General features: G+C 40.7%; 1 protein-coding gene across 3 annotated transcripts in view; it reads left to right on the top strand.

Annotated features, from left to right (window-relative positions):
* The window catches only part of POU6F2 (POU class 6 homeobox 2), a 305,926-nt gene that overhangs the window by 286,223 nt on the left and 5,074 nt on the right, over positions 1–14,629 (top strand). For all 3 annotated transcript variants that reach the window (XM_021291174.2, XM_065052010.1, XM_065052011.1), the window contains exon 8: positions 6,146–6,314. In XM_021291174.2, coding sequence (XP_021146849.2) covers positions 6,146–6,314 — 169 coding nt within the window. The remainder of the gene's footprint in view (positions 1–6,145; positions 6,315–14,629) is intronic.

Below are 14,629 nucleotides of genomic sequence, written 5' to 3'. Positions count from 1 at the left end.
AGAGGTCATGTAGTCCATCCCCCCTGCCCCAGGCAGGATCAACTGTCCCTGTGTCATTCTTGACAGATGTTTGTCTAACCTGTTCTTAAAAACCTTCAGTGATGGAGGTTCCCTGACATCCCCAGGCAGCCTAGGCCACTCTCCTTGGCATTAGAAAGGTCTCCCTGATGTCTGACCCTACCCTCCCTTACTGCAATTTAAACCCATTACTTTCTTCTTCCTTCCATTAGGGCCATATTTTGCCCTTGCTATTTGTCCAGACTCTCTGTAGAACCAGTAGCAGTTCTGTCATGATACAGGGCAGTAGTCTCTCAAAAGTTTTTATTTATTTCCGCTTCTTTGTCTTGCCTCAGCATACGCAAAATATCTTGTTACTCTACCACTATCATGTAACTTTCTGGATGCAGGCAACAACATCCCTGATCTCTTAATGAGACCTTAATACAAGACTCCAGTCAACCACCCCAAGGGCAGAATATCCTGCACACATAATTTAAGAACAGAATTTACCTAATTCATTCTTCACCTCTGCAATTATCAATAAGTACTACCTTCACCATGTAACACTGATGTAAAAGAAATAAGAATCAGGCCTTCGCATTTTTCAGTTTATTCTTATAAAGTATTAAGCTGCACTTTATGCTTCTCGTATTCCTCTAGCCATAGTGTGCATACATATATTCCTGCCAGATACTGATCTGTGTTGCATATGGTCATCATTCTCGGCATGTCTACTATATCCACCTACACAGAATGGCACTTAGAGCAACTGCTTCTGTAATTTCTGTGCCTCCTTCTGTCTTTGGATGGAAAATGCACAACAGTCATAAATATAATTCATATCATATGTACATGTCCAAAATGGGGAAAAGTCAGCTATTGCAAGTTCGAATGGATTCTGTCATCTAGAATCTAATTCATAATCTAATCGTCGCCTCTCCTTAAGGCTATTTCTGGAGTGGAAATTATAGTGGATGAAAAGAGATAGAGTATTTTAATGCAATTTCATGACATAGATAACTATCATTGTTCTTTAAGCAGGACATTTACAGCTTAACTGTCACGTCTATAAAACTGGGGGTGTGCTGGAAATTATGTAGGGAGGTAAAGATGGAATCCTCCCTCAGCCCCTGGTCAGGCCTTAAGGTGACTCTTCAGCCTTTCCAACACCACTGCTCCCTTTTTCCTCACAAGCAGTGAGTTAGAAACCAACAATCTGTAAATATCCCTTACGTACTGTTGTTACATCTAACATCGCTGTGCACCCGGACTTCACGAGCCATATTCTTTTTTTGCCCACCAAATTCTGAAAATTTCTTACACTTGTCCAAAGATTTATGGACGTCAGACAAGAAAACTGCCAAGCTTCTGGGCATCACAGTTATTTCAAAAATATACTTGCAAATGCATTTTGCAATACATGTACAGAGAATTACACATTTCCTAGACTTAACTAGCATACCGTGTATGTGCTACATAGTGGCTGCACCTGTGTACGTACTTTGTACGCACAGCTGAAAAATGCAGAATCCCCTCTCATTCTGGTGCTTCCTGGAAGCATCAAGTTTATTGTGTACATGTTCAACAGTCAAAGTGTTCATGGGTAGCATGACTGGGAAATGTTGGATTTGCCATCTGTGTCTTGCATTACCATGTATTTCTCCCTGAGAAACATTGATGGGAAATAGCATCGAATCATAAAATTTGAGGCTGGAAGGTCAAGGTTCAAGAGATTATCCAGTCCCCTCTGTTGTTCTCATGCAGAGCAGCCATTCCAGTATTTGTCTAACTTGCTCCTAAGCACTCTCATAGGAACTCCACAGGTTCCCCCAGCAATTTATGCCAGTGCTTCATGGCCATGTTAGACAGCTTTTAGCAGCACCTAATTTGAATCTTCCAGGTTATTGCGCCTCATTCTACTATTAAATGTAAGAGAATTGTAGAATCATATAATAGTTTGGGTTGGAAGGGACCTTCAAAGGTCATCTCGTCCAACTGCCATGCAATAAGCAGGGACATCTTCAACTAGATCAGGTTGCTCAGAGCCCCATCCAGCCTGGCCTGGAATGTTTCCAGGGAAGAGGCATCCACCACCTCTCTGGGCAACCTGGGCCAGTATTTTACCTGTTCCAGTATTTTACCACCCTCATTGTAAAAAAAAAATTCTTCCTCATATCTAGCTTGAATCTCCCCTCTTTTAGTTTAAAACCATTACCTCTTGTCCTGTCATAACGGGTCCCCATCTTTCTTATAGGCCCCTTTTAAGTACTGAAAGGCCACAATAAGGTCTCCCTGGAGACTTCTCTTCTTCAGGCTGAACAGCTCCAGCTCTCTCAGCCTGTCCTCACAGCAGAGCTGTTCCAGCCCTCTGATCATCTTGGTGGCCTTCTCTGGCCCCTCTCCAACAGGTCCATGTCTTTCCTATACTGAGGACTCCATGTGGGGTCTCGCCAGAGCAGAGCAGAGGGGCAGAATCATCTCCCTCGACCTGCTTGCTGGCCACGCTCCTTTTGATGCAGCCCAAGATACGATCAGCCTTCTGGGCTGCAAGTGTACATTGCTGGCTCATGTCCAATCTTCCACCCACCAGTACCCCCATGTCCTTCTCTGCAGGGCTGCTCTCAATCCCTGCATCCCCCAGCCTGTATTGATACTGGGGGTTGCCCCAACCCAGGTGCAGGACCCTGCACTTGGTCTTGTTGAACCTCATGAGATTCGCATGGGCCCGCTACTCCAGCTTGTCCAGGTCCCTCTGGATGGTGTCACATCCCTCAGGTGTGTCAGCTGCTCCACTCAGCTTGGTGTCATTTGCAGTCTTGCTGAGGGTGCACTCGATCCCACTGTCTGTGTCATTGATTAAGATATTAAACTGTACTGTCCCAGTACAGACCCCTGAGGGACACCACTTGTCACTGGTGTCCATCCAGACATTGCGCCATTGACTGTTACTCTCTGGGTGCAACCATGCAGCCAATTCCTCATCCACCAAACAGTCAACCCATCAAATTCAAACCTCTCCAAATTAAAGAGAAGGATGTTGCGGACACCGTGCCAAAGTCTTTACAGAAATTCATATAAACAACATCCATAGCCCTTACTTTGTCCACTGATAGTTACTTCATTTAGAAGGCCACTAGGTTGGTCAGGCAGGATTTGCCCTTGTCAAAGCCATGCTGGCTGCCTTGAAACCCCTCCCTGAGAATCATTCTCTCCTCTTTTCATTAGTTCTGCCTGTATTTGAGGCAGGCATCGTATCCCCCTCAATTTCCCCTTTTTTAGATTAAAGATGACTAGTTTATTCCAGGTGTCTTCATACGCCTCAGTTAACTCCCAGGCCTTCAGCCACTCTAATTATTCTCCTCCAGTTGGTGCAGATTTTTTCTGAAGTGCGGCATCTAGCTGTGCCCCCTCTGGAGAGGTCTTTCCAGTGCTTTTTAGAAAAGGAGATTCTTCACATGCACTGCAGACATCACTCCCACTCACACAGCTTGGTGTGGGAGTTGCCTTTGCTTTGCTTTTGCACCACCCCAGCATTGCTGTTGGTATGTTCAAAGTGAAAGGATAATTTTGAATCCTAGTCCTGTATTCTAACCTATCAAAAGTCCCTACCAGCATATAATCGGCATGTAAATTTAGTAAGCATGTTCTCTTCTCCATCATCTAGGTCATTAAGAAAATATTGAGAAGTGCAGAAGAAGGACAGGCTTCTGTGAATCACCATACATGCACGCTTGTGTTTCCACAGATAGATATCTATCCTCTTGGTTTTGTTTTCCAACTGCTTTTGCATTCACTCTGCAGCAATTTCACCTAAACTATGTTTCCCTAGGTTATAAAGAATGTCACACAAGGGGGTGTTGAGAGACTTGTAAAGTCAAACCACCTACTGCTTTTTCCCTGTCCGCAAGGCCAATTACCCTGTCTTAGAGGGAGATCAGATTGGTTTGACACAGTTTGTTCCTAACAATCCATGTTGTCTGTTGCTACCTTGTTTTCTTGCGGGTGCTTACAAATTGTTTGATTATTTTCTTCAGCACTTTTCCACAGGTTGAAATTTAGTTGACTGGACTATAATTTTGCAGATCTTTCTTTTTAAAGATAGCTACCACATTTGCTCCTCCATCCTTGCAGATAAGCACTGACATCTTTAAGACCGTTCCAGATAGTGCGAAAGCATCTAGCTCGTCTGAATACAACACTTTTCTAGGCTGAAATCTTTAGTTTTGCCGGAGGTTCCCTTAGACAACAGACCCAGAGCCCAAACCCCTGCCTGTTTCTGAAAGCTGCAAACTGGAGTGATGTGGGTGTAATGAACAGGCAGCCTGTTTCTGCAGCATTTGGAGGAGGCCGGCCCTCCTAGTGAACTGCTCCCCTAGGATCAGATATTAGAAAAGTAGACATTATGGGTTGGAAGTTCTCTATTAGTTAAAATCCAGCCCTTAGTGACATTTTTTAAAGATGCCCCATGCTTGCATGAGTCTGAAATCTGGAAACCTTTCCATCAGTTTCTCAACTATTATCCCTTTGATAAAGGGACAGTTTTCTTTTTTTAAAAAATGTGCTTGATCACAAAAAACCTCCTCGAGATAATAAAATTGTTTTGTTTCTTGATCCCTAGGGAAGTTAGAATAGGCTCAAACTGGACAGATAAATAATTTTTATTATTATTAAAGGGTAACTCAAGTTTTTTTACCTCGTTTTGTGGTATATCATTCCAAAAAGTAAGGTAGTAAAAAGAATTGTAATTTTTTCCCATTCTTAAACAGACACATAATGGGAATAATGTCATTAAAATTGTATTACACAGAAAAGTGTCGTCTTGAATGTGATCAGATACCTTTATCTACTATGCCATATAAATTGCTGTCTGCTTAGCATCAGTAATTTCTATGTGCTCTGGGAGCATATTATATATAATTTCAGTATTAGTAATCAATTCAGTTGCTTTTCTGAAGTTATTTGTTCAGTTAAATATCAAAAGAGAAAAATTCATACTCCTTAGAATTCAAGAAACAGATTTAAATGACTGACTTCAAGCAAGGCCAAATAGGCTTTTATCTTTCCTCCTTTCTGAGAGCACAGATAACAGCTGTCACTTAAAAGTGGAGCCTTTTAGTAAATTTTTGCAATATTTCTTGATCAATATCAAGAATTGACATAAAATAAAGGTACGATAAGTAGCTGTCACCTGAGTGTATCAGGACTATGTTACTGTATAGTAGGCTCTGAAAGGGCTGTATTGGACCACTGGAAGCCAATTCAAATCTGTGAGGTCTGTTTCGTACCTTCATTCTGTAGAGAGCCTGCCCTTCGCATATGCTGGGAGTTTTATGTGAAAATCAGTACCCGAGAGTTTTCCTAATTTTCAGTCCCGCATAAAAGCTTATTATAGGCAGAAGGGATTAATGGCTTTTTCCTTTCCCCTAGTGAACAACCAAAGTCTGCACTGTGGTAAAATTTGTAAAAAAAAAAATTGTAAAGCCAGTTTCATGTATCACAGTGTATCATTTGCATCTACTGTACTTGCTGGACTTTCAGATTTGTCTGACTCAACACAGTCCTGATGTGAATGGGGTTCAGAAGGTTTACTACATGTTTTAGACAAGGACAATTTATCAATTGAGAAATAAGATGTCAATATTTTGGTTTGTTTTCTAGATCTAATGTCATAAAACAAATTATTGCTTTCTGCAGGAAAGGGATTTTCCCCCACTTTATCTTCTTTTCCCCATTCCTGCTCTTCTTGGCCCTGGTCCTGCAGTATGAAAGGACCTCTCTGAAACAGTGCTGATTTGTATGAAAATCTATGTAGGAAATAAAAGTCTGACTTCATGAGTCAGAAAACAGGTAAGGACATGTATTCATTAAATCAGAATGCTGCTGGGAATGTCATAGGTCTCCTGTCACCCATTTCAAACAAGTACTTAGTTTCTAAATAGATTGTCTCTGATTAAACTGGGAAAAAATGGTAGATCAGAGTTCGAAGGAGCTCCTGCTGTAATACTGTCACCTGAACTAAGTCCATTGTATTTAATGCTTCTATGGGATTTGTTCTCCAGAAGTAGATGAGTGAGATGGTGCAATTAAAGTTTCCTGTCACTGCTTCGTTTTCTAAATACCTATTTTTACATTTTTTAACATATAGCTCCATCAGCCCTCCCAGACGCAAGTGGGACAAGCAGCCTCACAACCCAATCTCCTGCATTTGGCTCACAGTCAAGCATCTATGTCTCAAAGCCCAGTGCGTCAGGCTTCCTCTTCTTCCTCCTCATCCTCCTCCTCTTCAGCTTTGAGTGTTGGCCAGTTAGTCAGCAGTAAGTATTGCTTCTTGGCTCTCCTTAATTCTCCCCTCTGTTTGTCCTCCTCACTACTGAGTTTCCTGATCTGCTTCTCCCACCCCCTTTTTTTTTACTATATAGTAGATTGTATATTGCGAAGTAGAGAGTGACTCTTACCAGTAAGAACTGCTAAGTGCTGTCATGGATGGGGCTTAAGGTAAACATGACTTGAGAAATTGTAATCAGTGCTAAAAATGGTTGTTAAAATAGTAGCAGTCATTAATTGACTTATGAGGGCAATTCTTATAAATAAAATGCAGTTTATGTTCTTCGGAAATTAGACGTTTTTGAATCAGTCAGTATGATGAATTACATTGCTCAGAATTTGGTGGGCAGACACATCTTCCTACTTTTGGTTAGGCTGCTTGTTTGTGTAGCAAACCATTTTACAAACTCTAGCACTACACAAATCTAGAGTGAGAGACCTTTCTTGCCAGGGAAAGGTGCAGAATATAAACAAGAAAGAAGTATAACATATGGGAGAGGAGAGAGAAGCACGTTGCAGTGAAATAACTGAGTTTCAGTGTTAGGGTTGTAACAGCTCACCTCCTGAGCAGCAGTTCAGAGTCCTCACTATTATCTTATCAGCATTAACTTTCACCTTTACATAGCAAAACCAACAGGTTAAAAGTATAGTTAAGAAGCATCAACAGTTTTTGCACATCTGCAAAAATCTGAGTGTACTGAATGATCTTGTTCAAAGATACTCCATGCACATATTTCAAGTAAACAAACACTTTAGCTCACACTGTATTGGTGATGTAAAATATATGACTGATACAAGCTTATGAAGGACCTGGAGAAATTGTCATGCAAGGGAAGATGTGAAAAAATCTTGGTTAGATTATTTCAGAGATTGTTTACATGGGGAAATTACTAGCAGAGCTATAGTGGCAAGATTATGCTGGTATAACTCCCAGTGTGAATACTTTTATTCTGGAGTAAAAATATCTGCATTGGTATCTGTAAGTACATAAAACATATAGATACAGAGATAATTATAGTGATATAAATATACTGCTATTGCTCTGCCAGTAATTTTTTTCATGTAGACAAGCTTGTAGGAAGAACACAAATAAGAGACTTCATGTTAAAAATACATAGTTACCCCTTGTCTGTGTGGGAAAATTTACTAAAATAGCTTGTGCAGAATAAATTAGTTTTCAGTAGCTAGTCCAGAATAGCCTCTCTTGTGGACATTCTTATTAAAAAATATTCTAGAATAACTGTTGAGGGGTACTCTACCCCACAATAGTTACTCCAGTCAATTTCCCCACGTGGATAAGCCCACTACACAATAAAAGCAAAACAGAAGAAGCTCTTTTAAGTTCACAGGATAAATCCATCAAAAGTTAGGAGATGCTAGAAAAATAGTTGCTTGTTCAACTGCATGCAATTCCTCTTAGAATATGTATTTTATGATAATGATACATGTTGTGATTAAAATTTTCTCAACCTGCTTTCAGTGCATTCCCAATGGAATTGTTCTAGGGATGCATCAAAATTATTAATGCAATAGGCGGGCTGCTGTCCCAGGGTTTGCTCCCTACCTGATTTACTAAACTGTTCCCCAGATTGTGTAACAATTGAGGTAGGGAACTGTAAAAGGGTGAAGGATGATCTTGCTTCAAGCAGTAGAGGGCTGTGGAGCTGAAGCTTTCTGTCTGCCACGAAATTCCAGTGCAATGGCAGACAAGTCACTTAAAACTGATTTTTCACAAGTACTCCTTCAATATCCAGCTTGAGACTCTGGGCTTTAATTTACAGAAGAACCTGGTACTCACAGTTACAATTTTAAGTGCACTTTCAATGTGGAACTGTATAAAGAACCATTTAAACACACAGTCTAAAAAATCATCTCCTACTTGACCTAGACTGGGTACCCAAAAATCCTTTTTCCCTTAATATCTGTCCACTTCTCTGTGAATGGGAAGGGGAAGACCTTCATCTTGTAGAAACACAAGAAAATAAATTAAGATTATAAAAAAAAAAAAAACAGAAGAGCTCAAGAGGAGATGAAGAACTATGTCTTTGCTGAAGAGTTTTAATAGAGGTCTGGGGCTGCACACCGAGCATGTAAAAAGGCAATGCATCAATCAAGTCCTCTGTAATGAAGCACAATTTGTCCTATGTGCTGGACAAGACAGGGGTCTGGGGAAAAAGAACTTGTAATCTGGGGCTCAAATACTATGCTACACTGTGTTGTAGACTACTGCAACTCCAGCATCTTGTAGCTTCCGAGTGTTTATTTGTGCCACTCTAAGGATGTTCTTTTGGTTTCATTTTTTCCTTGGATAATTTTCAAGGTTGTTCCAAAAGCAGAATAGTAATATAAGTCAGTCATATGGTGAGATAATGCTTATATTCATAGTTAGAAATATGAGGTCTTCTGTCAGTTGGATGGATGGAGAAGCTGATAGCTTGTGTTATCAGCTTGTTGGTCCTGCTGTAAAGGAACAAGACACATGCTACGCTTAAGGATTTGGCTGAGATCAGAGAAGTATAAGACACAGAAACATCAATTTGGGGAAGGGGTGGAGATACACTAATGAACATAGACTTGCTACTTGTTCCTCTCAGGCTTGTCTCTTTCCACCATTCATCCTGTTCTAGTCCCATTGCTTCCTTACACCGTTGTTCACACAACCTGTGTTCCCTTTGCCTCCATGCTTTTTTTCCTCTTGCCTTCTCCCTGCAGTTGTTTCCTCACAGTCCATCGTTCCTCAACTGCTCTTCCCGTGTCACTTCCCCTCCAGCTTCCAGTCAGTCTCTGTCCCCAGACCATGTCTGTGACCCTTTTACCGGCCTTTTTATTAAGTAGCTTCTGTCCTCTTCTACCTTGTTTTATCACTAGTGACACCTCTTTTTCCCTGTTTTCTTTCCTCTATCACAGTGATTACTACTCTCTGCAGAGTCAGGCTTTCTGTCCCTCCACTCTAAACTCAAATCCTATCTCTTTAGTTGTCTTCAGTTTTTTTTTTCCCCTTCTATCATTTATTTTACTTCAGACTCAAAGTTACTTTTTCCCCCTCTGCATCCAAATCATGCAGATACCACTCCCACCCTCCCTGGAAGCCATGAGAGAACTGTGGAAAATGATCACCAAGAAGAGAGGCGAGTCAGTCTCTCCGTGTTCACTACTGTCCTGGCCCAAAGCAGACCAGAGCCACAACCATAGGAGGGGAGATTCTTCTCCATCTACTTCAGCCTTAGACTCAACCATCCTCAGTACAGAGAAAATCTTAAAGAAAACTCCACACAGAGGTCTAGTAAATCCCTGCTGAGTAGATATGAGCTTTAGAGGCTCAGCTGCTTGGACTTGTTGGAGACAGATTTATACTTGGGATGGCAAGTCCATTATGGACTTAGCAGCTGTCTCCCTGACACCTGTCAAGGCCACACTTCAAGTTGTAGGAAAACTGAAATTTCCTAAAGAAAAAAAGGGAATCATAATTATTATTTCTTTTTAACCTGGACAGAACAATGTGTTTTATTAGCCTCATTCTCAGAAGTAGTTTACCTGAAATTTGTCTTACGATGGCAAATGCCAGGCAAATTTAGCCATAGTCAATACCCTACCTGATATAATGGGTGGCACAAAGAAGATAGTTGGGGTGCTTCTCCCTTGCTCAAAAAAAAAGAAGAAAGCTCAATTGCATCAAGTGGGCAGCTCTGAGTAAATAAACTTTTTTTCATACAGTCAGGCTGAGGAAGGCATTGGTGCTTGGGAATTAATTGCCTGGGGCCCAGATCTTAAGAGCACTCCAAAGGAAGAGGCTATTGATAGGGATCTCCTGTAAAAAAGCCCAATAATGATAACACATAAATAAAACATCGTGGTATTGTAAATTTATGTTTCCAGCTTCATCCAGTCCCTAGCTATTCAAGACCAACAGGCTGAGTAGCGTAAGGGGCAAACCAACTCATTTCTGCCATTTACATAGTGTTATCACACAGACAGAAGTAAAATAGTCATCTCGATGGTCCTTGATGGATGTCCAGCATAATCTCAAGAGCCTGTAGCCAACCACAACCGGAGGTAACACTGCATGCATAACCCTGCTTGAGATGCCGTGTGAGTGACAATGTTCCAGGGCAGACGAGAGCTACCTGCTGGTCTCTAGTAATGTGGAAAAAGCTTACAAGAAAGAAGAAAATATGGTCGTTTCAGTAGGGAAAGATCAAAGCATCTGTGTAATGAAATATGAAAAGACAGACAGAATCCTTTATAGCTTTTTGTTGTCATGAGTAATACTATCTTTTTACACAAATAGACTTAATTGATCTTCACAAAACGGAAAATGGTTTCATGTGGCTAAAATCCCATTTGCATACAATTGTGAGCGCACATAGGGAAATAAATAGGCTGTTTTGCTCCTTTGCAGAATCCATTTAGCGTCTGGGCGCAGATCTCTGAAAGGCAGGAGCATCGCTTTGTCAGGCCTATGGCCCATAATTGAATAAAACCTCCTTAGTGTCCCAGTTCCCACACTGGCTGGCAGAGCTTTGTAGAACAGGCCTACCATGGAAATCTTGTGTCTGCCAAAGTCCATTCAGAGTCTTTTAGAGGGATGAGGCCTGCAGTGGGTCAGTGGTCCTAAAAGAAACCCATTGGCATGAGGGCAGCAAGAAACAACTTGTGGCCTCCTGATCAGGAATATTGTCGTTTCCTTTTCCTCTTTTGTTCCAAAGCTGCAGTCCAGTCCTCCAGAAGAGGCCCAAGAGTCGAGTAGAGATTTGCCATATTCCAGAAATTGTTGCTGAGTATAGCAAAGTTCATGTAAAACTAGGCATATTCAGCTGCCTTATTCTGTTAATTGAATTGCTTAGCACAACATAACTTCAGCAAATAATTATTTGGGCTTACCGTAAAAAGAGTAACACTATTTACAGTCAGCTGCCTCACATCAGTGAAATTACTGAAGTGCTATGAGAAAGGATTGGACTTCACTAACTTTAGTGTTCCATGTTTCTTGTTTTTATTCCTTTTACTTTTCATTCTAGTCATATTTTCTGTATGATTTTACAGAGTTACTTTAATGTTTCCTAATAATTAAAAAAGTGCATTTCCTTCTTATTTATTTCCTGTCTTTTTTTTCCTGTAGATTTTTGTGTTCTTTATAGCTTCTTCCTTTTATCTCATCATCACCAGTTCATTACTCGCCAGCAACAAGTGTCTTATAAAGACAATTATGGTTGTTTGTGAAGGACATTTAAATAGAAGCTCTGCCTAAGCAAGGACTGCAAGATTCATCTCTACCCTTCCTGTACCTTCTGTATGATTTCTTCATGTTGTCTCATCCTATCTCTGTTCTCTTTTCTTTGTTTCCTCTTCATTAAATTCTACATCATAATTCCCTCTTTTTTCCCATTTCATTTTCCTCTTCTCAGATGTATGACTCTGCTAATTTCTTTAAATTTTCCACCGTATGTTCTCTTTGTGGAAGTCACTGGTTTCTCCTCATCATCTGAGACTTGTGTCTCCATGAAGTTCCTTTCTGCCTTCCAAATTCATTTTACTGTCATCTGTTACTATAAAATTAAAATGCCTCCCACAAACAAATTATTCGTCCTCCTTTCCCCTGAGCTCAGTTCCATTTTTCATTAACAATGTTTTGTCCTGCCTCTCTTATCCAATTTACTTTCCCTTGGACTTCCTCTGCCAGCTATTTCTCCTCCTGTCTGACTGGGGAAATCATCCCCTGTAGTCCCTCCCATGGTACAACTCTGCACAACAGAAATTTGCTTTCTCCTTCAGGGTGCACTGATTTCTCTGTAGCAACTCCTTCCCCTAACTCATAATATTAAAATCACAGCAAATTTATACTCACCAACAAACTTATATGGGATTTTCTGAAGAATTCAAAGGTGGGAGTAGTATTCCCTTCAGCAGGAAAAAGGGGGTTTCAGTGCAGAAGGGAGAGCCTTTGGATTTTATTTCTTCCACTCTGCTTGCTCACCTTCACCATCCATCAGGACATCTGGGGGAATTTTAGCTGGCTTCCTTTTTGTTAGGGGATGTGCACACATATCCCCTAAAATGCTTCCAAACAACTCTCTCACCTTTCTCCAGCACACAGGAGCTTCATAGACACAACAGCCATTGTTTTATCAAGCCGTAATGTACACTGGGAGTCTTTAAATGCTATTACTGTAGATCCCAACCACTCAGTGAGACTGGTATTCTTGATTTTCTTGTTGGCACTGTGCTGCCTTCTCTAGGATATCCACTTAAAAGCACCATTTTATTTACAGTCTTCAATAAGCTGCTCTTCCTACAATGTGAAGTACATAATACAGTGAACTGCTCTGAGAGCTCAGAACTTATTAAAACAAAGTTCATTATCTATTTGTATATGTTAATGTATGTTTATGTATTAGTCCACAGAGTCAAAGATCATGTATTGATGGCATTTTAATGGCAATAGAGTAAAACAGACCAGCAATGTTATATGATGATGTTAACAGAGTGGTCTTCATAGTACTATGTGAGTTTTATGGAGCTGACAGAAATCAAGGAACTACTTCTGTGGATCTCAAAGGGCCTGAAGTAGAAGTGGTTCTGATTTGATACAAACATTATTTTTCCTAGAGTTCAGGGATAAAAGGCTTCAGTGTTTTGATCCATCTCTGTTAGTACTTTCTTCCTTCCAAAGATACTAGGTAAGAATGAAGCTTCTTTCTCAACAGATACTCCACCATATATTACAACATACTCCCATATTCCTGAAGTGCATCAAAGATCTTTTTTTTCTCATCTCAAGGAGAGCTCAGCCTAATTATCTCCTCATCCAAACCCCCAAGAAGGGAAGAACTTTCCATGATATTCCCTGTTCCAACAATGGCATACCAGAAGGATCCGTCAGAACTTGGAAGAATTTCTCTATAATCATATGAAAGCAAATAGTCCCTTAGCTTTCTTACCTTCCTTTTTATTCCTAAGAGGAGCTGGGGTAGTTTACAGATACCAGTTGCCATAGCGTTTGCTACTGTCAAAGTTCTCTGGATTGTCCTTTGTCACATCCCAAATAGCCTTAGTCAGAGGCCTTAGAGTGGAGGAAGGAAAGAGGTGATGAAGGTCACTATCTTAGCAGACTTTACTCAGGGGAATCTTTGAGGCCATTATCATTTATGATGTTTTGTACATTTATCAGTTGCTCTTCAGAGACCAAAAGGGCAGATAAGCATCCAGATCCATTCTGTGTGTCTGAAAATCGGAACTGGTATGCTAGGTACACTGTGTATGGGGTGAGTAGGAAAATTGCACACCTCTAAAGGCAATTACTTTACAAGCCTGAGTGGCCTCTGCCACAAGGCTGACGGCTTAAAACCAAATACTATGCACCCTAGCTTTATACTGAATGAGTGCATGCCTCTGTGCACAGGTGAGCTCAAGGACTGCACTGACAACAGGAGGGATGATGTTGAGTGTGGAGCATTGTCAAAACTAGGTTCAGCCTACATGCATGTTTACCTGTATGCATAGTGCATGTGGTCCCCAGGTATTTTTAAAATACTATTGCTATGTGTGCTTCTTACACTCAAGCTGCATATTGATATATGCTACACTTATATAGCAGAAAAATCTCTTCCCTCTGTTATTGGACTAACAGATTTTTTTATAGGACATCTCCATCATAAGAGAATTTTACATCAGATTTATAAAACCCTGAAAATAAAAGCTTTGTTACTATAATGCTGACAATCCCTTAGCTATAGTAGTACTAGCAGGAGCCACTCTCCTATAGGGTTCAGAATAGTAATGTAGTCTAGTACCATCCGTGGACAACTGCTTGCATTTACAGAAATTGATGGGTTATTGTGCTGCAAACTTTTCACCTAAGAAGTCTGAGGAATGAGGTGAAGAACAATAGAGATGTCTCGCTGGGAGAATGACTTCACTACACGCAGGATTGCACAACACTTTGAAATCTTCCACCATCCCAGTCCCATGCTGTCTCCGATTTGGCAAACGCTTTCATTTAGCCAGGGATCAGTAGCTTGGGGGAAAAAAAAGTTCCATTCTCCAGCTGTTGTGTCATTTCCCTTGATAAGTCCTAAATTGACCGAGTTATCCAGCACCAAAGGAGCTTTCCTGTGGTAGACATGCTTTATTATGTGCCCTTTCAGGGACAAAGGCTTCTGTGTCAGTAAACCGCTATGGAGAGGAAGGACAGATTTATTCTCACAGCATCATAAAGCATTATCTTCTGAGGGGCTAATGTAAAAGTAAAAAATTGTGCAGCATTACCATCCAATGCCTAATGGCTGATGTTGCTACTCCTTGATTA

The sequence above is a fragment of the Columba livia genome, chromosome 2 (assembly GCF_036013475.1).
Source record: "Columba livia isolate bColLiv1 breed racing homer chromosome 2, bColLiv1.pat.W.v2, whole genome shotgun sequence".
NCBI classification, from domain to species: Eukaryota; Metazoa; Chordata; class Aves; order Columbiformes; family Columbidae; genus Columba; species Columba livia.
The sequence above is the reverse complement of the archived record's forward strand: the minus strand, read 5'-3'. Positions and strand labels throughout refer to the sequence as shown.